At 36.6% G+C, this 23,870-nt stretch overlaps 1 protein-coding gene across 3 annotated transcripts in view; it reads left to right on the top strand.

Annotated features, from left to right (window-relative positions):
* Nucleotides 1-23,870, top strand: part of HYCC1 (hyccin PI4KA lipid kinase complex subunit 1) — a 76,057-nt gene that overhangs the window by 12,228 nt on the left and 39,959 nt on the right. For all 3 annotated transcript variants that reach the window (XM_049893657.1, XM_049893656.1, XM_049893658.1), the window contains exon 2: nucleotides 17,356-17,434. In XM_049893657.1, the coding sequence (XP_049749614.1) occupies nucleotides 17,384-17,434 (51 nt within the window). In that variant the 5' untranslated portion in view covers nucleotides 17,356-17,383. The remainder of the gene's footprint in view (nucleotides 1-17,355; nucleotides 17,435-23,870) is intronic.

The following is a 23,870-nucleotide window of genomic DNA, read 5'->3' as shown; positions in this document are numbered from 1 at the left end:
TTGTACAATTAATTTGAATTTTGGGTAACCCTGTCATAATTCCTACTGGTCTGTTCCATGTTGATGCCCTATCTTCTGTTATTTTAATAAATACAGCCCAGTATCGTTTTGATAGAAGATCCAGGTTATGATGAGGTGGGAGATTGTAAATTGATATTTATATAATATACTCAATGTAATTCACATTTTAATTTTTGGGTGTTCAAGATCTCTTTGCATTCTTGAATCCTGTTTGTACCTTGTAAAAAATGTTAGGTGCGGTACCTGTAAGAGATCAAAAAGTTTTGGAAATGGTACTCTTCTATTCTAGTTTAAATACTTGTCATTGTTGAGCCTTGCAACAGGGTAGCCTTTTAGTAATAAATGCTAAATGATATTTGTTTGGCGTGTGTTTTCTTTAACAAAGAGTCATTTGATTAGCTGACAACCATTAGTTGCTTTCTCATATAAATGCATAGGGATTCATCCAGTCATTTGCCCTTGACTTAATGAAAACATTGTGTATGAATTCTTAAACTATACTGTGAAGATTATTTTAGGTTTCCTCTATTGAAGATTTGCATTTACTCTTTTATAGAGTGACTTATAAGGCTGGAAATTTAAGAGACTGGTGTAAGCCTTAGAAGTGCTTAAATTGGGCAAGCAATTTTGAGTTTCTATTTTCATCTTTTTGAGCCACTCCTTTTTTCCCCTTTAAATGTAAATGAACATTTTATTAATTCTGTTAGGATATTGATTCTAATCAACACACTCATACTGTGCTCCCTACCTTCCCCACTGGGGACATTAAAAGTTGCCATCATGATCTCTTTAAACTTGCCACTCACTTTTTGATCTAAAATTCAAGGTTCCTGCTGAGGCTAATCAATAGATACTACTATGGTGGATGGAATGACAACATAGACCCTAATGCAGTGAGTGCTTTAGTTGTTTAGCAGAGAGAGGAACTACTATGAGGAATCATGAACCTTAACATGGGTCCTGATAAGGGAATGGAGGGGAAGGTGGAAATATTTTAGAAATTGGTGGGGAGGGAAGCATCAACAAAGTGGGGAAGGTAGAAACGTGCAAACTGAATAGTGTTAGAGAAGTGTAGAAAATTGGAAGGATGGTTACATGAGCAAGGAAGGCACTTGTGGCAAGGTTAAAGAGAAAGATGAACTTTGGGAAAGAGGCAACAAATGTGTCCATTTATAACAAATTGGTCAAGGAGAATGTATGATGAGAACCAAATTCTTAATGTAAAGGGGGTTAAGGAATATATTGGTGGTGAGCAGTTGGAGGTGGTGGCAGGTGTAGGCTACTGAATCAGGAAGTTAATGATTGAAGAGTAACTGGAAGTAACTGGAGGGAATTGGAGTCTAATGAAGCCGTATGTCCCCCTTCCCCTTTGCAAGAGCTCTAAGATTCTGAAATGCATTCTCATTTGTCCAGTTCACAAACAGATATTTTGTTGATAATTAAAGCTAATGCTTACTGAGTGTTGTGTGCCAGTGCTTTATTTGTGGTATTTTTAATCCCTAAAATATTTCTGTACGGTAGATGTTATTACTCACCTTTCAGGACTGAGGAAACTAAGACTTAGAAAGTTTAAGTAATTTGCTGGAAAAGTGGCTGATATGAGTATTCAGACTCCAGAGTCCACACTTTTCATTATACCATGTTGCTTCCTCCATTTATCAAACTGCGTTAAATACTGTGTATGTGTGTGTTGGGGTTTGGGGGGTGGGGCTGAAGAGCAGCGTATATGATCCCTCTCATGGGAAGGAATGGAAGAGAAACATTAATCATGCTTGCTATAATTTGTTTGAGCTGTATTTCTATTTGAAATGTTTTATTAAAGAATTCCTTTTGATAAGCTTCTCTACCATACTTAAAATTACCTGTTTTTCAAAAAATTACTCTTATTTAGAGGTGAGATATTCTTTTTACCTATGATAATGATAATTTCAGGGGAAAGGAAGAGAAGGCCAAGAAAGAAGATGTAAAGAAAAATAAGAGTAAAACTTGTTCTTTTCACTATGAGAATTTCAAATATATCATGGAATTTTAGGTAGCACCTTAGAAAGGCCAGCCTCTTCATGGAAATCATATTGAGCGGGTCACAAACTAGTTGTCATTGCAGATACTCTTCATCTCACCAGACTGTAAAGCTCCAAAGAGTATATTCTAATGTGATTTATTGAATTTGGATTCCATCAATCAGGAATTGGTTATTGGTCAAATGGTCCAAACAGATGTTTAGTTTCCTGTAATAAACTATTTCTTCAGAAACAATGCATAATTGAACAAGAAATGCTTAAAGTACTTTAGGGATTAATCATCCTTAAATGATTTTTAAGTACTTTGAGAAACTAAGATAGAAATTTTTGCTGTGCTAATTTTAGTCTCATATTCCATTAAAGAGCAAGGTCTAGGTTACATTTTGTTATACCAATATAAGAGAATTTTTTTTAAGTATTATCATTTTATTTTATGTATTTAAAAATTTTTTTTATTGCACTTTAGATGAAGGTTTACAGAGGAAACTAGTTTCTCATTAAACAATTAATACACGTATTGTTTTGTGACATTGGTTGCCAGTGCCACAACATGCCAACATGCTCCCCTTCTGGACCTTGGGTTCCCCATTATCAGCTTTCCTGTTCCCTCCTACCTTCACGATATGAGACAATATTATTGAAAACTTTATTTAAAAAATAATTTTATAATTCAGCCTTTCCAGAGTCAAATTGACTCGTACCCCGGTTATTATAATCAACGTGGTCATACTGAGCTAGTTATTTTTGCTTTGGTTACTATAATTTTTTTTTTTAAATAGTTTTTATTGTGCTTTAAGTGAAAGTTTACAAATCTAGTCAGTCTCTCACACAATAACCCATATACACCTTGCTACACACTCCCAATTACTCTCCCCCTAATGAGACAGCCCGCTCTCTCCCACCACTCTTTGCTTTCGTGTCCATTTCACCAGCTTCTAACCCCCTCCACCCTCTCATCTCCCCTCCAGGCGGGAAATGCCAACATTGGCTACTATAATTTTTAAACCAAGAAAACAACTGTATTAATAACATCCACTGAGTTTCTGATTGAGAAGAGTCAAGTAGAATTTTGTAGTACTTTGATCTGTTGTTCTTATTTTCATGGCCCTGTTAGTACACGTTACTGCCATTAACTGTGTTGACATGCATTTTCGCATTGTATCCCCCCTTCCTTTTGCCCGCCATTTTCTAACTGAGCCTCTGTTGGCAGCTTTCGTTAATGCTGAATCGTTTAATTCCCATTTACTAAAGGGCAATGATTCACCCGAAGACAGCCACCTACAAGTTAATTGGAACCTGGTTCTCTTAGCGTTTCTGTTCCTTTGTTCCCAACATTGTCACAGGGAAAACTGCCACTTAGAATGAAAAAAGCTTTAAGGAATTAACGTAGAGCTGTGCTTGTGGAAAGTGTATTTTAGTATGCTGTTATGTTAGGGAAAGAGCAAGGAAAGAGGTGATAGCAAAATGATTGAAAAATGATGGTGTTTACATTGGGCTTTCTTTTACATTACTCCACACTTCCCTCATGGCATTTGTTTTTATTATTTCATTTTATTTGCTTATACCTTGATTTGTTTCAAAAGGGATCAAGGGACACTAACTTCAGCTGTGTTCTAGGTTTACTTGACTCTCTCCCCAAATACACTGTGAATCCCCCAAGGCAGAGACTATGTCATATTCATCTTTGTAAACCTAGTGTTGAGGACATGGTAAACATTTAATTGTTTATGAATGAATGATATTTAAGCACCTCCAGTACAAGAAACTCAAAGGGTCGCTATGAGTCAGAATTGACTTTATGGCACTGGGTTTGTTTTTTTTTTTTTAGTACAAGAAAGAAAACCCTGGTGGCGTAGAAACTCAAAGGGTTGCTATGAGTCAGAATTGACTTTATGGCACTGGGTTTGGTTTTTTTTTTTTTTAGTACAAGAAAGAAAACCCTGGTGGCGTAGTGGTTAAGTGCTATGGCTGCTAACCTAAAGGTCGGCAGTTCAAATCCACCAGGCACTCCTTGGAAACTCTGTGGGGCAGTTCTGCTTGGTCCTGTAGGGTCACTATGAGTCGGAATTGACTGGATGGCAATGGGTTGGGTTATTAGTACAAGAAAAGAAGAGTCAGGTTAGTCGCTGCAATCCTAGTTTGTTGCAGCTTTGATGTCTCATATGTTTAAACAAAACCAAAGCCACTGCTGTCGAGTCAATTCCGACTCATAGCGACCCTGTAGGACAGAGTAGAACTGCTCCATAGAAACGTTCTTTTTTCTCCTTATCCTTCTTCCTGGAATGTGGGCCAATGGGCCACCTTAAACTGTGGAGAAACCTTAAGGATGGAAGCCATTGTGCCAGGATGTTGTCGTTAGCTGCTGCAGAGTTGACTCTGGCTCATGAGACCTTATGTACAACAGAACGTAACGTTGTCTGGACCTGCATCATCCTCACAGTCACCAGCACGTTTGAATCCATTATTGAGCTATCGTGTCAGTCCATCTTACCAAGGGTCTCCCATGCCCTCGTTGACCTTCTCCTTTACCAAACACGATGTCTTCTTCTAGTGATTAAATCCCTCCTGATGATGCGTCCAGAGCAAGCCAGTAAGAGGACAATGTTCTGTTGTGATCTATAAGGTTTATATTGTCTAATTTTTGGAAGTAGATGGCCAGGCCTTTCTTCTTAGTCTTTCTTAGTCTAGAAGCTCTGCCAACAAGCTAACACTTATAATTATTTCTCTAGAAAATGTGGGGTGCCGCCTTGATTCATTGTTCCCCTCATTTATCCCCCCCTCCTTTCCTTGCCATTTAGATTACAGGCTCCTTAAGGACGCAGGCTGTATTTTACTGTTCTTTTGACAATAGTGCACAGTAATAGAAATCCTTTGCATTATGCTCGGTAGGCACCCAAATGCTTGTTGAGTTACTGAAGTTGCAGTTTGTATTTATAGTAATGTTGACCTTTTTTGCACATATAAAAATATTGGCCTTCCATTCTATGTCTGTTTTTACCTGGTTGCCTTTGTTTCCACTCTGGCCCTGACCCTAGCCTACAGTCTGGATTAATTGTATGAGCAGGACAGGGGATAAATAACAAATTTGTCAACATGAGGTCCTGGTTTAGTGAATATGTAAAAAGCATACTACTTACCATGTAATTGTACAATGATTATGTCAATGAAACCAACTAAGGTGATTTCTGTAGTTTGAAACTTTTTATACTGATCTCTTAAAATCTGTCAACATAAACTTTACAAGTTGTGTCTTAGTTATCAGGGCTAATGTATTTTGATTTCTTGAGTGTTAATACTTGAGCCTTGATGGTGCAATGGTTAAGTGCTCAGCTGCTAACTGAAAGGTTGCTGGAGAAAGACCTGATGATCTACTTCCGTAAAGATTACAGCCTAGAAAATCCTGTAGGTCAGTTCTCCTCTGTCATGTGGGTTCACTATGAGCCTAAAATCAACTCGATGGTACCTAACAACAACAACATAATTACATTTTGTAAAAGATGTATACAAACTATTTTGGGAAATCTTACTTCACCCAATAATTGCTCTTAGAGATTTATACCTAATACTAAATTTAAAATCATTCAATTTGTGATATTTTTACATGTAATGAAATGGACTGTTTAGGATTCTTTAAAAATTCTAATAGATTTTCTAAGCCAAGGTTATCCACATCAATCAATCAGTCTTTAAATCAATCAGCCAAATGATGCTGTTGTGGTTCCCCACTGCGGTGCTGTAGTTCTTGCCTGACAGTTTGCCGTTACCAACCTGTATACTTCGTCAGCATCGGCCTCGAGATACTTCCTGGATAGTCAGCAGACTTTCCGGCGTAATCCTTGTATATTTTTATTACTTTAGATATTGATTATCCTTTCCTCCTTGATAGTTCTGCTATCTATTTTAGAAAATTCTATTTCATTGACCTGTCTGGACCCTTCTTCAGCAGAGACCCTCATTCCTTTCCCATACTAAACATGTTAAGAATGGATTTTTACCATGAATATTTACTAGCCTTGGGGCCCCTATTTAACCTATCTACTTTGGGGAAAGTCATTTATTCTTATTGCACTTATAAGTAATCTTATTGAATGATTACTTATACATGGATGGCTTTACAACATATTTTTAGCTCTGATTCCTTACTTTTCCCCTAGTTCAAAGTTCTTTGCCTTTAGGATGACTTTCATTGCATGCCATGATGTCACATACCATGGAGAACTAATTAATAAGATAAATGTTATATTAGAAACTCAGAATGGAATTCATGGCCCCAACTAGCAAAGATTCATAGGCTTGTTCATTTATTCATTCATCAAACAAATATTTGTGTATCTGTTAAGTGTTAGCCAATTTAACAGGGCTAAATGTAACTTGTAACTTAGATTTTAAACACTGATTAAATATAAAATAGGAGTGACCTGGTTTGCAAGCAGTTTGTATGAGAAAGATTTTGGGGTTTATCTGACTCTGAGCCTAATATGAGCTCTTTCTGTGAGACTCGATTGTTAAAGAAAGTTATAAATTTAAAAAAAAAAAATTTTTTTTTTTTTTTAGATTTTAGGATTCATTAATTACAATTTTGTGTTCTGATATTCAGCTTGTTAGATTTCTTGTGAGATATTATATTTATACTAAATACTAGATATGTTTACCATTTCTACCCATGCAAAGTATCTTTTGAATAAGCCTCTATCTGTATGAGTCTACACCCTTGGGTTTCAACTGTTGGGCCAAGGGGAGACATCTATCCCAAGGACAGGCAATCTTCAGGCTATTCAGTGAGTTGTGGTCAGCCTTAAAATAAAGAACTGGCACAATCAGAGGTTTATTTAGAGACTTTAAAGCTGAGAAATTGAAAAGTACAGGTTTGATGCAGAGAGGATATGTGCCTGGAGCGGAAAGGTCATGACCGTTAGGATTAAAATGGCCGTAATAGACCATCAGCTTGATGAGTAAGTTAGGAAACCATTTGTCAAAGAAAGAATTGAACAAATGTACTGAGAGAGGCAAAGAAGTCAGAAGAGTCAGACTGCCTTTAGAAGAGAAGGTTCTAAGTTCTAGTTTTTAATTTTTGCATCCAATTTCTTATATTTCTGTTGTGCTACAATTCTTTTGGTGTGTGTGTGTGCTTTGGGTGAAAGTCTACAGAGCAAATAAGTTTCTCACAAAACAATTAACACACAAATTATTTTGAAACATTGATTGCCAATTCCTCCCCCCCTCTTCATATGTCGGCACTATCCCCTTCTTGATCTCAGGTTCCCCATTTCTATTTGTCCAGTTTTCCTGTCCCTACCTTCTTGTCCTTACTTTTGGGCTGGTATGTCCATTTAGTCTCGTATACATGGTTGAACTATGTGTTATTGTTTGTTTTATAGGCCTGTCTAATCTTTGGCTGAAGGATGAATTCAGGAATGACTTCAGTACTGAGATAAAAAGGTGTACAGGGGGCCATATTTTTGCGGTTTTGGGCTACAGTTCTTGCCCTTGGATTTTTTCAAGATTCTTTGCAAATATTCCCCATTTTTCAAGCTAGCATTTGGGTAGCCCTAACTACAATAATGTCCAGTGTATTGACAAATTAGATTTCTTTTAGGTAAGAGCAACCAGGATGGTGACATGGAAAGGAACCGCATCACTGAGATAAGCACTTCTTGTTTAGATTAACATAGCACATGCCTTAGCAATTCAACATTATTTTAAGCATTCTATTTCATGCTGTGGTTTGTGATGGGTTTTGTGACCTGTGATTTCCTGATGGAGTGAAAATTTGTTTCTTGGTGGTTTTGTTATACATTTACCATTTTTATTGTGTCCATTTCCCCACCTCCCCACCTTTTTGTAGAAGGGAAGACTTTGTAAGCCTCAATATTCATATTAATTTAAAGGCATTTTACATAGAATTATGCCCTGGATTCTGCCATCAAATTAATAGAGATCATCCTTTTGGAAACGTTATCAGCACTGTAAAAGCAACCTATATTCACCCTGTGCTTTGGGTTAGTGTGAGTTTCAAAATAAGGGTTTTGTTGTCTTTACTTACATTCCTTTCTATAATATTAAAGTGATACATTGTGAAAATGTATAACAATGTAATAACATTTTAAATAAACTTTCTTTTGAATAATTTATTTTCTATATATGGATGTAACATTAGGAATCTTCTAGTTTATCACCTAATTTTCAGGAGAGCTTTGCTTAAACAATCTTAGGTGAAAATCTATCACGGTCTTAAGGAACTTTGGAAATTGCATGTTTTCTCTCAGTAGCCTATTTTATTTTGAAGTTCCCAATAATAAGGGTTATTAATTATTCTATTAAATCTAAATCCCTTACTATATTAACTTCTTAAAATGTTTTTATTATCTTCGTTGCCTCAAAATTTGCAAAAATCTTGTACTATAAAGCAGAAAATCAAGATGAAACTTCATTTTTCTTAACTAAAAATTTTTTAAAAAAATCATGACACTTCAGGAAAATTCTGAGGATCAGGCATCAGGATACGTATGAAATAAGACTGTTTATACCTAACGTGTAAAAGTAACATTTATACAGTATAATGGGAACTGTGGTGGTTATTGCGATATGTTGGCTCCACTGATTAACCTATTGCTGTCGAGTCTCTTCCGACTCATAGTGACCCTATAGGACAGAGTAGAACTGCTCCATAGGGTTTCTAAGGAGTGGCTGGTGGATTCGAACTGCTGACCTTCTGGTTAGCAGCCAAGTTCTTAACCATTGATTAAGCATAGCATTTATGATAAATCAAAATCAAACCAAACCCATTGCCATCAAGTTGATTCTAACTTATAGCGACCCTATAGGACAGAGTAGAACCACCCCATAGAGTTTCAGGAGCGGCTGGTGGATTCAGACTGTCAACCTTTTTGGTTAGCAGCCATAGCTCTTAACTACTGTGCCACCAGGGCTTAGTCGGTGAGCTTTATTTTGTTCTCCGGGCCACTGATTTCTCCAGACTTTGAATTCTAACCAACCATTTCAAAATGTCTGCCATTATTAACAATAGGGATCAGGCAAAAAAGTATACATCAGCAGAAAGTAATAACGTTTATGAGACAATTCAAAGATTATGTCCAATTTACTATAGGTTTTACAACAAGTTTGCAGAGAAAGATTTAATTCCTTGAAGGTAGGGACTATGTCTTAATCAAGCTAATATTCTCCAATAGCAGTTAGCACAGTGGTCTTGCACAAAAAAAGTGTAGCCTAAAATGTTTGGTGAAAACAGTATTTTGGTTGTCTATTTCTACTTAACAAACCATCCTCAAACTTAGTGGCTTTGAACAACAACACCTGTTTATTATTTCTGACAAATGTGAGGTTGACTGAATTTAGCTGGGCAGATCTTCTGTTCCAAGTTCTCAGCTGATGTTGCAGTCATTTGGAGGCTCACTTGGCTGGAAAGTCCAAATAGCTCAGTCACATGGCTGGCACTTGGTGCTGGCTCTCAGTTGGCAGCTCAGCAGGTACCTCAGTCCTTTCCCAGCAGCCTTCCATGGTGGTTTGGGCTTCTTACAGTATGGTCGCTGGATTCCAAAAAAAAAAAAAAGATTCCAAGAGGGAAAGAATTCCACATCACGCAAGTGGAAGCTTCAGGCTTCTTAAGGCCTGGGTCAGAAGCGTCACAATATTGTGCTCCCTGTATTGTTTTGGCCGAAGTGAGTCAGAGGGCCAATCCAAATATCAGAATGGATGATGACAAATAGTTCTTTCTAACTTCTGTTGTTAAAGTTCAAATCAGATGTCCTTTCCCTGGACAAAATATTCTTCTGAAGTCCTGGAAGATTTGCGAAAAATAAACCAAAAAACCAAACCCGTTGCCGACGAGTCGATTATGACTCATAGCGACCCTATAGGACAGAGTAGAACTGCCTCACAGCGCTTCCAAGGAGTGCCTGGTAGATTTGAATTGCTGACCTTTTGGTTAGCAGCCGTAGCACTTAAACACTACGCCACCAGTGTTTCCTTGAGAAAAAATAGGAAGATGGAAATGGGAAATGAAAAGAGGGACTGCTAGCTTTCCTTCTAATTATCCTACCTTTTCCAACAAAAACACATTGGGCTGGTGGCTATACCGCATTGATATCCCAACATGATTTTATTTGTGCTTCTGGTAGGCAAAAGTTGCCTTAGTCCAAAAAAAAGAAAAGAAATTGCCTGAATATTCGTCTCTGCTCTGTTCTTGATCACCAGATGCTTGCTTGGTGATTTACAGGGAAAGTAGGCCTAAGTTATGAGTCCTTGGAAAGACTTTCCACACCTCTCTTACTGGCCCTAATAATTATATTTCTTCTCTCCTTGAGTGGGAGCTTATTCACTTCAGGACAGTGAGGCAATCAGCAGGGATGCCCAGCTCCTTCATGGGACTCTCCAGGTGATTGGTATCTTTCTAAGCAGCAAAATCCCTAAGATTACATTAATTTTATTCTGTAACGTTTCCTCCTGCTCTGTTTTCCTGAAATTTACCTCATAACCTTGGTAATCTTCAGGTGTCATTCAATTTAACTCCTGCAGTGACTCCATTGTATAGGACAAAAGTTTCAAACTTTTTAATGTATCATGATCCATTTATAGAATCTTGTTTGTTTTATAGATTTATAGAAATTTGATTTTCATAATGACATTGTCATGGATTGAATTGTGTCCCCATAAAATATGTGTATCAATTTGGCTAGGCCATAATTTCCAGAATTGTATGATTGTCTGCCATTTTGTCATCTGATGTGATTTTCCCATGTGTTGTAAGTCCTGCCTCTACAATGGTAATGAGGTGGGATAGGTGGCAGTTATATTGATGAAGCAGGACTCAATTTACAAGATTGGACTGTGTTTTGAGCCAATCTTTTTTGAGAAAGAAAAGAGAGAAGCAAGCAGAGAGACAGGGGGACCTCATACCACCAAAAAAGCAGCGCCAAGAGTAGAGTGTGTCCTTTGGACCCAGGGTTCTTGCTTGGAGAAGCTCCTAGTCCAGTGGAAGATTGATGACGAGAACCTTCCTCCAGAGCCGATAGAGAAAGCCTCCCCCGGGAGCTGATGCCCTGAATTTGGACTTGTAGCCTACTTGACTGTGAGAGAATAAACTTCGGTTCATTAAAGCCATCCACCTGTGGTATTTCTGTTACAGCAGCACTAGATGACTAAGACAACACATAAAGCAAATGGTTATAAAAATTTTGTAGTGATTTCTAGCCAATACTTCCTGACGGAGGGGATGAAGTAAAATAGTAAAAATAAGTAAGTTATTAGAGTCCTACAATGAAAGTTATAAATACATTTTTCTCTTTATGCTTTTCCTTAACTGGATGATAATCAAACAATTACATTAATTTATGTGTCTCCGATTATAGCATTTTAATGGTATGCTTTCTAGCAACCTCCGTGATGAAATATGTAAATAATTATTAGGGTTTAAGATAATAATATAATGTGAGGATTGAAGAATAGGATGCTAGATTTAGAGAAGTTTTATTGTATACTGAAAATATAAAAATTTAATTTCATACACAGACTAATTCTGCTTTTGAAATACTACATGGAATAGTAGCTAGCTTTCTAATATAATTTGAAATATCCTGCTCCAGAACAGAAAAAATAGGAAGCTAGTTACACAGTAGGAATCCTATTTTAGTCTGTTACCTTTGTCTTTGAGAAGAATAAAGATCTTTTTTTTTTTAAACGTGAGGATACATTTTGAATATTACTTGAGCTATCTAATTAATATTATAAAACCTGCGGAGTTACATGATAATCACAACTTGATGTAAATGTTAATAGATCATGGATTAGATATAAAAAGTGGGGGTGGGTTGGCAACTACAGAGAGCTTCTTGCTGGTGCTGGTAGAAAGAGTTTTTAAATCACTGTTTCCATTTTGTGGTGGCTTTGCTCCTTGCCCTAACTAGTCTTTAGTGATACTTTTAGTCATAATTGCTACTCATCATAGAATTCAGCGCTCAGAAAACTTTTACGTTATAATATGTGGTAAGGACAAACAAGTTTCTTTCAATTGGCAAACTGTTGCTTTTCATCGTCTATGTCTTTAAATACTTATCCTACATTTTATGGAATCCCATTTCTCCTCTCTCCCATCTAATGTATCAGTATCTCAGGTCCCCTTTTAATGGTTATACATTTTCTATTCTTCTTAAGATACTTTTGCTTTTATGAAGTTGAAAACAAAGCAAAACAATTTGTCACCTGAAAGAATTTTGTAAACTTTACCATATGTAGATTTATTTTGAGGGGACGATGGTGGTTCAGTGGCAAAATGTCCACCTTCTCTGTGGAAGAACCGGGTTTGATTCTCTGCCAGTGCACCTCAAGTGTACCATCACTCACCTGTCAGTGAGGAGTTGTGTGTTGCTATAATGCTGAACAGGATTCACTGGAGCCTTCGAGGAGAAGCCAGACTAGGAAGAAAATTGGGGTGATCTACTCCCAGAAAATTAAAAAAAAAAGCCAATTAAAACCCTATGGATTACAACAACCTGGTCACCTTGTGCATGGTGTCACCATGAGCCAGAGCCGACTCCACAGTAGCTAAGGACAACAACAGATTTTTTAAAACTGGCTTGACTTGGTAAATTAAAACTACATGGATGACGTTTGAATTTTCCAATTCTAATGTTTTTACAGCATAGTTTAATATTTCCATGAGATTATAAACATAATTTAAAATATTTCTGCATTGTGCTGAAGATTTTTGGCTCACTGTAAAGACAACTAAAATGTTCAAGTATGTTGCTGTTTTTAAAGAAAAAGCAAGTAATGACAAGTATGACATGCTTTAAATTTTCATTCACATTTGTAAATCACTACTATCATTATTTTCCTTTTTCAAGTTATAGAAGAAATAGTATGTCTCTTTCATAATTTGGTTTCTTTGTCACCTTAGTGCAAAGAGTGAGGTATAATGGAAAATAACGTGCCCTGTAGGCCTCTGAGAAGACTTTATGTAACCAAATATTATAAAAGTATTCAAATAGCAGTTTCCTGTGCCCTTGTATATTTTCTTTAAACTAGAATGGTATAAATATCAGAAGATATGAGTACCTTTGAAGTGATCTCAATCCCATTGTTGGAAAGTGCTTTCAGATTATACTTGTGACAGATAATGTACTATATTATTCTAAGTAATTCTAATTTTAAGTAATTTTTAAAATAACTTACTTTTAAAAATTAAAAATGCCTGTATTAATGAATTTTTACTGCATACTGGCTGCATGCAATGACTGTTATCTTTTTACTGATTTGCAAATGAATCTCTAGTGTCTGACCTTAGAGTTAAAACATTACCCATATGCTCAGCTAGCTGTTACGAAAGTGCAAACAAGACCACAGTGAGATACAACTACACATTTATTAGAATGCCAAAAATAAAAAATAGTGACAATACCAAATGCGAGCAAAGATGCACGGGAACTGAATCTCCTATACGTTGTTGGTGGAAATGTGAAATGGCACAGACTGGAAGATAGGACAGCAGAAAATAATGTCTTAAAAAAAACTAAACATATAACTATCATATGACCGAACAATCACAGTTGCTTTGTACTATTTTTTCAACTTCCTGTAAATCTATTTCAGCTGTCATGAACTCACAGAAAAATACTTCATGGTTGTGTGTAGACTTTGGCTGTAGTAATTGTTTTTTTCATTCTTGAATAATTTGGTCTAGACTCTGGCAGACAACAGAAGAATTAAGGGAAAGAAGTAGATAATTATTATCCTGATTTGAAGATAATCTAAATTTCACTCTCATTCTTTCCCGATTCTCTAATTCTTATCATACTTACCTCCCATGTTGGCAAGATAAGTGAAGAAACCATAAAAATATTAGTTTTTCTTATTTCAATTCAGGTATCGCCTGGCTGAATATCCTTTTGGGGAGATTGGAAAGATATGATGATGTGGTGAAGTGAAATCTGAAGACTATTTTAGAAATATCTGCTGTGTTGGAAACAGGATAACCTGATACAGAATAGCAAATAAGAAAAAATACAATTAGGATTTAAGTAGAACTGAGCTCAATTAATTTTCATTAGTGATTATTGACTTTTCCTTTAATTTTTCTCATTTCCTTGAATTTTTGTAGAAGTCTTACCTCCCCACTTCTTTGTAGCTTGATGTAGCATGGTTCTATTTGTGTAACTTCCTATACTAATTTATTAGCTGAAGAGTGGATAAATAAAAAAGAAAACTTATGTGCGTTTATATTTACTTTGCTTCTCAAGTGTGTATAACAAGATAAAAATAAGTAGATCTAGGCAGAAAGAAAGTCAGTGTAAGATTGTAAAATAGAGCAATGAATAAAATTAATCCAGGCCTGCTCTTTTGTATACAGAATTAGGGCAGAAACTTTGGCTGTTAGAAACAAAACAAAGGGAATCAGTTATGAGATTCACTGTATCTGTAATATGAAAGCTAACCAGTTGCTGAATTAGGAGAGTTTTTCCTGGTACTGAAAACAGGCGATGTGAACTTTCTTCTTTGTTGAATTTTAAAGAGAATAACATGAAACCCGGTTGGCGTAGTGGTTAAGTGCTACGGCTGCTAGCCAAAGGGTCGGCAGTTCGAATCCTCCAGGCGCTCTTTGGAAACTCTGTGGGGCAGTTCTACTCTGTCCTATAGGGTCGCTATGAGTCGGAATCGACTCGACGGCACTGGGTTTTTGGGTTTGGGAACATGTGACATAGCAGTGTTTTCAGTAACATTTTGGACATGATGCCAAAGCCCAGTTCATCCGAATGGACAGTTCTATAAAATCAAGAATCTGGTAAAAAACACATGGTTTTCTGAAAGTCTGACTTGCTCCAAGAGTAAAATTTAGAATAAAAAAAAAAGGGCTATTTTTTATTCTGTCGTAGGGTAAATATGTGACAAAGTTTAGTAAAGCAAAAAGAAAATTTTTTTCAGCATACATTCAAAAAATATTCAAAAAGGCAAAAGTGGGAAGTAGGCAACCATGCTGCCAGGGTCATGTCTGCCCAAATCCAAGGAAATACTACAGAACAGACTAAAGTGGGAAAACGGACGAACATGCTGCTAGAGTCATGTCTGTCCAAGTCCAAAGAATATTACAGAATAGGCAAACATGGGAAAATGGACAAGCATGCTGCCACAGCCACGTCTGCCTGAGCCCAAGGAACATTACAGAATCATCAGTATATAGTAACATAAATGGGCAAAACCACTGAAACCTTCACCTTTTCACAGATTGGCTAGAAACTGTGATCCTACGTTTTGAATTGTCTATCTTAACAATCATTGGTGCAGGTTTCAGTAATGACAGTCAAGGGGGTCTTCATTGGTCCAATGAATTTTCTATTCACTACATGTTAACAGAAAAAGGTAAGAGTGGAAAGTGTTTTGTGTTCTGTTTGATTGGTTTATGTGAGAGGTTCCTTAAAGATATTTTCCAAGATTATATTAGCTATTGTCTTTACACCTCAGGGCCCAGTTGATGTGTCCTTGTGAGTCCAGCTTCAGCTGGGTCATGTGCTCTATGCTCAAGGACAGGGAATAATGATTCCAATATCATTTCCTAAATCAACTCTAAAACATAAGATGCTTATCTCTGAAGTGATTCATCCTGAATGAATTTGTGAATATATATACGAATGAATATATCTATATATGTGCATGTCTATATTTATCTGTCTAGTTTTTTTCTTAACCATGTTTTTCATGAGAATTAAACTGCAGAATGTTTAGAATGTATTCTGTGGTAAGAACCTCTGTTGCTCATTAAGGCATATCTGTGTACCTTGATAGACTGCTGAACAGAGATTATAGAGTTGGTATCCCTTGTAATAATATTGTGTTGTAGTAATACTTTATAGTCAGGTGCTGTAATAAGTGCTTTTATTTTTATTTTTTTTATTTAATCCTCACAATAGCCTTTGGAAGGTAGGTACTGTAGTTATTCCTATTTCAGAGAAGAAAGTAAGGCAAATAACTTACCCAAGGTTATACTACAAGTAAGTAGTAGAATCAGGATTCAGTTTCTGGCTATTCTGCCTCAGTTTTTACTACATTACAACACTAATGATAATTAAGAAGCCTAATGCATGCACCTGAATTAGGAGGCAAAGAAATTCAGACCAAGGTAAGGCTCCTCACTCAGGAAACAATTTCTAAGTCCACTCACATACAGATGATGGATGAAGAAAACTTTGTTGTACTTTGCTAAAAATTCTGCTTGAGATAAACCTATTTTGCGTTTATTTTAGGTTGCTTATTTTCTTATTTTCACTTAAGTAAATCCCAATCTTCTGTATAACTGCTGTTGAATGTGGTTATTATCTTGGTTAGTGTCATGGATTGAATTGTGTCCCCCAGAAATATGTACCAACTTGGTTTGGCCATGATTCCCAGTATTGTGTGGTTGTCCTCCATTTTGCGATTGTAATTTTACATTAAAGAGGATTAGGGTGGGATTGTAACACCCTTACCCAGGTCATAGCCCTGATCCAATGTAAAGGGAGTTTCCCTGGGGTGTGGCCTGCACTACTTTTTATCTCTCAAGAGAGGGGGGTACCTCATACCACCAAGAAAGCAGTAATGGGAGCAAAGCACATCCTTTGGATCCCGGGTCCCTGCGTGGAGAAGCTCCTAGTCCAGGGGAAGATTGATGAAAAGGCCAACAGAAAGAAAAAACCTTCCCCTGGAGCTGACGCCCCCAATTTGGACTTTTAGCCTACTTTACTGTGAGGAAATAAACTTCTCTTTGTTAAAGCTGTCCAGTTGTGGGTTTTTCTATTATAGCAGCACTAGATGACTAAGACAGATAATGTTACTTTTACTTTGTTTTATGAATATTAAGCTCTTATGGAACTAAGTGGCTTGATTGTTACTGTCATAAAGAACTAAAATATAAGCAAATTAAATTACCTTAATGCCTTGCACAAAGTCAACTTTGCATGCGTGTCTTTTTATATTTTCACAGTTTCGAAGTATTGTCTATAATTTTCTTCAGCTTCATGATCTTTTGGGAATGACTTAACTGAAACTAGGGGGAAAAGTCCCATAGGTTTTGCAGCTGGCATTCCGGAAAACTGAATGAAAACTGTAGAGCCAATTTCATCATGTTGTTATGTTTATACTTTTGTTAGAATTCTTGCGTTTTAAGGCTTGTTTATGCACGTTTGGTTTTGAAATAAACCTAGTAATTTATGTTTGAAACTGCTTTAATTTCACAAATAAGAAGTAGCTTGATATAATTACCTTTATTCATAGTAATCTGACAGCAAAGAAAACATGCAAACTTTTGACTTTTTATGTTAATTTTCAGGTTGAAGGTTTAGAACAGATGTGGAAAGATGTTCACTTCAGAAAAAGGAGTTGTGGAGGAATGGTTGTCAGAGTTTAAGGTAATATTTACCATTCTAATACAGTATTTATAGTCCAGGGAAGTTTCATCTGGGGTTTAAATTCCAGTGGCTTTTTAAAAAATAAACAGTTTTATTGAGATGTAATTCATATACCGTTCAGTGCATTCATTTTTAGTGTACATTTCAAGGCCTTTTAGTGTACATTTCAAGGGCTTTTAGTGTGTTCACAGAATTGTGCAACCATTACCACAATCCAGTTTAGAATATTTCCACCACTCCTAAAAGAAACCCTGCACCCATTAGCAGTCACCCCCATTTTAGCCCAACCACCCCAGGCCTAAAAAAAACCCCAAAATCAAACCCGTTGCCATCAAGTTGATTCTGACTCACAGTGACCCTATAGGACAGAGTAGAACTGCCGGTAGGGTTTCCAAGGAACGGTTGATGGATTCAAACTGCCAACCTTTTGGCTAGCAGGCAAGCTCTTAACCACTGCCCCACCAGGCCTAGGCAGCTACTAATAATACTTTCTAACTCTATAGATTTTTCATGTTCTGGGCAATTTATGTAAATATGAATATGTGGTCTTTTGTGACTGGCTTTTTTTTCTTTCACTTAACATGATGTTTTCAAGGTTTTCCCATGTTGTAGCAAGTATCAACACTTCATTCCTTTTTATTGCCAAATAATATTCTATTGTATGCATATAACACATTTTATTTATTCATCATCCATTCACTTTTTTGCTATTATGAATAACTGCGGTGAACATTTATGTACAAGTATTTATGTGGTCCTGTGTTTTAATTTCTCTTGGGTATATATTTAGGAGTGGAATTTCTGGGTGGTATGGGAACTCTGGGGCCCTGGTGGTGCAGCGGTTAAGAGCTCAGCTGCTGACCAAAAGGTCAGCAGTTGGAATCCACCAGCCGCTCCTCGGAAACTCTGTGGGGCAGTTTAACTCTGTCCTATGGGGTCACTATGAGTCAGAATCGGCTCGACGGCAACAACTTTTTTGAGTTTTGAATGGAAACTCTATGTTTAACATTTTAAATCATTTTCCAATGTGGCTGTACTATTTTACATTTCCATCAGCAGTGTATTAGAGTTCCAGTTTCTCACCAACGCTCGTTATTGTCAGTCTTTTTGATTATCGCCATCCTAGAGTGTGTGAGGAAACCCTGGTGGCGTAGTGGTTAAGTGCTATGGCTGCTAACCAAAGGGTCAGCAGTTCCAATCCACCAGGTGCTCCTTGGAAACTCTATAGGGCAGTTCTACTCTGTCCTATAGGGTCGCTGTGAGTCGGAATCGACTCGACGGCACTGGGTTTGGCTTTTTTTGGGAGTGTGTGTGAAGTGGTATTTTGTTGTAGTTTTGATTAGTGTTTTTCTAATGACTAATGAGTTGAACGTCTGTTCATGTGCTTATTGAAATTTATCTTCTTTGGAGTCTTATTTTTTTTCTTTAATAACATTTGATTGTGTTTTCAGTAAAGGTTTACACGGCAATTTAGGTTCCCATTCAATAATTTCTACACAAATCGTTCAGTGACATTGGTTACATTCTTCACAATGCGTGAACATTCTCATTATTTCTGTTCTGGTTGCTCTGTGTCCATTCATCTAGTTTCCCTGGCCCCTTAGATTCTCATCTTTGTTTTAAAGTAACTGTTGAAAATTTGATCTCATATAGGTGTTTTTTTTAAAGGAGCACAGTACTTATGCGTGATATTCATAATTTTTTAAGCCAATTTATTATTTAGCTACAAGGTGACCTCGGGTTAGTCTTTGCTCAAGGTTTGAAGAGTATCTCAGAGCAGTAGCCTTGGGAAGTCTTTCAGTTTCAACCAGTCCAGTATGTCTAGTGTTTTTTTTTTTTTAGGAATTTGAGGTTCTGCACCACATTTTTCTTCCATTCTGTCAGAGTATATCTGTGTGACCCTGATTAGAACAGTCAATAGTGGTAGCCAGGTACTGCCTAGTTCTGGTGTCAGGGTAAATAAGGCTGTGGTTCATGTAGACTATTTGTCTTGTAGACAAGTTTCTTCTTTGAGTCTTTTGTTTCCTTCTTTCTCTTTTGCTCTGGATGAGTAGAGACCGATAGTTGTCTTAGATGGCTGCTTGCAAGATTTTAAGACCTCAGACACTACTCAACATACTAGGATGTAAAATATAACTTTATTAACTATATTATGCCAATTGACTGAGATGTCGCGCGAAACTGGTCCTAATCCTTCAAACCCAGAAATCCAATTTCACAAGATGTTTGGTTATGTCTAAGAAGTATCCGCTAAGTGTGCCCCCTATATGCTTTATTATATATGAATGTAAGTACATACAATCACACAGATATGCATACACCTATGTATACACACATATATACATACCTATCCACATATATGCTTACCTATATTTTTATATACATATATAACAACAACAACGAAAACCCCAAACAACAGCCAAAAAACAGCCAAAATATATACCCGCATATATTTTTTGGTTGTTTTCTGCTGTTGTTTCAAAATTATATATGCCACAGCAATTAACAGGTCTTTTTTTCTTGTGTTCTTTTTAGTGACATCATTTACCTTCATCTAGCTGTGTACACTTTACCTTCATTTGGTGTTACCTTTCCTATCACCAAAAATAACAAGTGAATCCCTGTGTCCTCCCCCACCCCCAATACCTGGTAACCACTAATGAAGGTTAAAAAAAAAATTTTTTTTTAGCTTCTGTATATTCACTTGTTCAGGTCATTTCATGTAAGTGTGAATGTACAATATTTGTTTTTTTGTCATTGACTTATTTTGCTCAATAATAATGTTCTCCAGTTTTGTCATGTTCAAGATGTTTTGGGCACTAATTTTTCTTTATTGTTCATGAGGATTCCGTTGTATAGATGTACCACATTTTACTTATCCGTTCATTAGCTGATAGGCACTTAGCTTATTTTCATCTTTTTGCTGTTGTAAGTAGTTCTGTGACAAACACAGGTGGAGCTGCTGGGTCATATGGCAGCTCTACCTCTAGTTTTTTAAGGAACCACCAGACTGTTTTCCACAATGGCTGTGCCATTTTATATTCTCACCAGCTATGGATAAGGGTTCCAATTTCTCCAAATCACCTCCAAAACTTGTTATTTTCCTTTTTTTTAAATCTTGACCATCTTAGTAGGCATGAAATGGTATCTCATTGTGGTTTTGATTTGCATTTCTCTGATGGCTATTGACGTTAAGCATCTTTCATATGTCTGTTGGCCATTTGAATATTTTAGTTTCATTAGTTAAAAAAATTTTATTGTGATATACATAACAAAATATTTGCCATTTTAACCTTTTTTCTATGTTCGATTTAGTGACTTTAATCACATTCACCACGTTGTACAACCATCACCACTATCTATTTCCAAAACTTTTTCAGCACCCTGAGCAGAATCTCAGTACCCTTTAAGCAGTAACTCCCCATTCCCCCTCCCAGCCCTGGTAACCACTAATAAACTTTTGTCTCTATACATTTACCTGTTCTAGATATTTTATCTAAACAGGATCAAATAATATTTATCCTCTTGTGTTTCACCTAGCATGAGGTTTTCAAGGTTTATCCATGTCATAGCACATATCATAACTTAATTTCTCTTTATGGATGAATAATATTTCATTGTATGGATATACCACATTTTGTTTATTTATCTGTTGATGGGAATTTGTGTTATTATTGTGAATGCTGCAGTGAACATTTATGTGAGTATCTGTTTGAGTCCCTGCTCTCAATTCTTTTAAGTATATACCTAGGAGATGATTGTTGGATTATATGATAATTTTATGTTTAACTTTTTGAGGAACCGCCCAACTGTTTTCCATAGCAGCTGTGCCATTTTACATTCCCACCAGCAATGTATGAGGGTTCCAATTTCTCTATATCATTGCCAACACTTGTTAGTTTCATTGTTAGTGTTTCATTGTGGTTTTGTTTTGCTCCTCCCTGTTGATGAATGACTGTGACTTTGAACATCTTTTCATGGAATTATTTGGCCATATGTCTATCTTTGGAGAAATGCCTATTTGTTTCCTTTGTCCATTTTTTAATTGGATTGTTTGTCTTTTGTTGTTATGGGATTGATTATATATATTAAAATTTTATCAAATTATATATATATAAAAAAAAAACCCAAACCCTTTGCAGTTGAGTTGATTCTGACTCATAACCTCCCTATAGGACAGAGTAGAACTGCCCTATAGAGTTCCCCAGGAGCACCTGGTGGATTTGAATTGCTGACCTTTTGGTTAGCAGCTGTTGCACTTAAGTACTATACCACTAGGGTTTCCTATCAGATTGTATGGTTACCACATATTTTCTCCCATTCTGTAAGTTGACTCTTTATTTTTTAATAAAGTCTTTTGATGCATAAAAGTTTTAAATTTTGATAGAGTTCATTTTATCTATTTTTTCTTTTGTTGCTTGTGCTTTTGATGTCGTATCTAAGAATCAGTTGTCAAAAACAGGATCTTGAAGGCTTACCCCTATGTTTTGTTCTAAGAGTTTTATGGTTTAATTTTTATATTTAGATCATTGATCCATTTTGAGTTAATTTTCATATATGGTGTGCAGTATGACTCCAGCTTCATTCTTTTGCATGTGGAGATCCAGTTGTGCCAGCAGCATTTATTGAAGAGACTAATGTATACATATATCTGAAAAGTTAAGTATCTGTGGAAGCAGAAGTATGTTTCCACAAATCTTTTTTTTTCTTATTCAAAAATTTATACACAAATTGTTTTGTGATTTTGGTTGCAATCCCTGCAGTGTGTCAGTACACTCCCGCTTTCCCTTTTTACCTCAGGTTCCCCATGTCTATTCGTCCAGTTTTTTTGTGACTTCCTCCCTTCTTGTCTTTGCTTTTGGGCAGGTGTTGCCCGTTTGGTCTTGTATACACGTTCCTCACGTGTGTTATTGTTTGTTTTATAGGCCTGTCTAATCTTTGGCTGAAAGGTGGAATTTGAGAGTGCCTTCAGTTCTGAGTTAGTAAGGAGTCTGGGGATAATACTCTTGTGGGTTCCTCCAGTCTCCATCAGGCCAGCAAGTCTGGTCTTTTTTTGTGAATTTGAATTTTGTTATACATTTTTATCCCAGTCTGTCTGGGACCCTCTATTGCGATCTCTGTCAGAGTGGTAAGTGGTGGTAGCCGGGCACCATCTAGTTCTGGGCTCAGGGTGATGGAGACTGTGGTTCATGTGGTCCATTAGTCCTTTGGACTAATATTTTCCTTGTGCCTCTGGTTTTCTTCATTCTCCTTTGCTCCAGATGGGATGAGAACAATAGATATATCTTAGATGGCTGTTCATAAGCTTTTAAGACCCTAGTTGCTACTTACCAAAATAGAATGTACAACATTTTCTTTATAAACTACGTTATGCCAGTTGACCTAGATATCCCCGCCGAGCCCTACAAATCTTAATAAGAAGTTATTTACAAATAGTAATCTTTTCCAGGAAATTTATTCCTTTTTTCTCCCAAGTGGTTCAAAGGATTTATTTGCTTTCTTTTCTCCCTTTTGCCACAGCACTACAAAGACTGGTTCAAATCTCCAAATGATGATGTTACTCTCCGATTACCATCAGATTCAGTGTTAAAAGGTTTCTTCCAGTTTGGGGGGCAGTGGGACTGCGCATGATTGACAATGAAGAGAGGATGGGAAAGTATTAGCCCAACTTCTACATGGGGATCTTTCTATAGTTGGCTATCCCAGTGGCTACATAAGGGGTGAATTACCTTCGGTTAGTTGCTAAAGAAAATAAAACTTCCATTTTCTTGTCTCATGAACTCTTTTCTGTGAGAGCTAAAATTGTGTCCCTTAAACCAGCTTATTACTTTTTTTTCCGTGTCACCTGGGTCTTATTTTTACACATAATTGTATGAACGTCATGATCATAAACCACAAGAATGAAGGGTTTGGACTGCAACTGTCATTTTGATTTTGTCTAGCCCAGTCAACTCAAGACTTTCAGGGACAGACCTGTAGTCTGACTGAGTCAGGTTTATTGACTATTTGTAGTGAGGGGAGACTGTACAATAGGTATTTTGGGGCATCTCACCAAAGAGAACAAAAGATAGAATTATTATATGGTTTGGAGAAAGGGTGAAATTCAGGTGAAATTTAAATGAAGCAGTTTTTTGATTGGCTCACAGCAAAGCAGGGCCATATGTAAAAGGGTGCACATCTGGTCTGGATGGATTCCCTAAGTCATTATGAAGTAGAATGTCATCAAAGCACACTATTTACAGTGCCATTTACATATAATAACAGTTCGATTAAATCTTGTACATGCATTTTTTGGAGCCTTATGTTATCTTTGTGAGTGAGTGTTAAGGGATTTTTAAACTTTTTCTTCTTCAAGACTGTTTAACATGGCTCCTAACATCATGGTTTTTTTTTTTGGCAGGGTTGATGGAAATTGTCAGGTTTAACAGTTGAGTAC

This window comes from Elephas maximus, chromosome 8, assembly GCF_024166365.1.
Source record: "Elephas maximus indicus isolate mEleMax1 chromosome 8, mEleMax1 primary haplotype, whole genome shotgun sequence".
NCBI lineage: Eukaryota > Metazoa > Chordata > Mammalia > Proboscidea > Elephantidae > Elephas > Elephas maximus.
The sequence above is the reverse complement of the archived record's forward strand: the minus strand, read 5'-3'. Positions and strand labels throughout refer to the sequence as shown.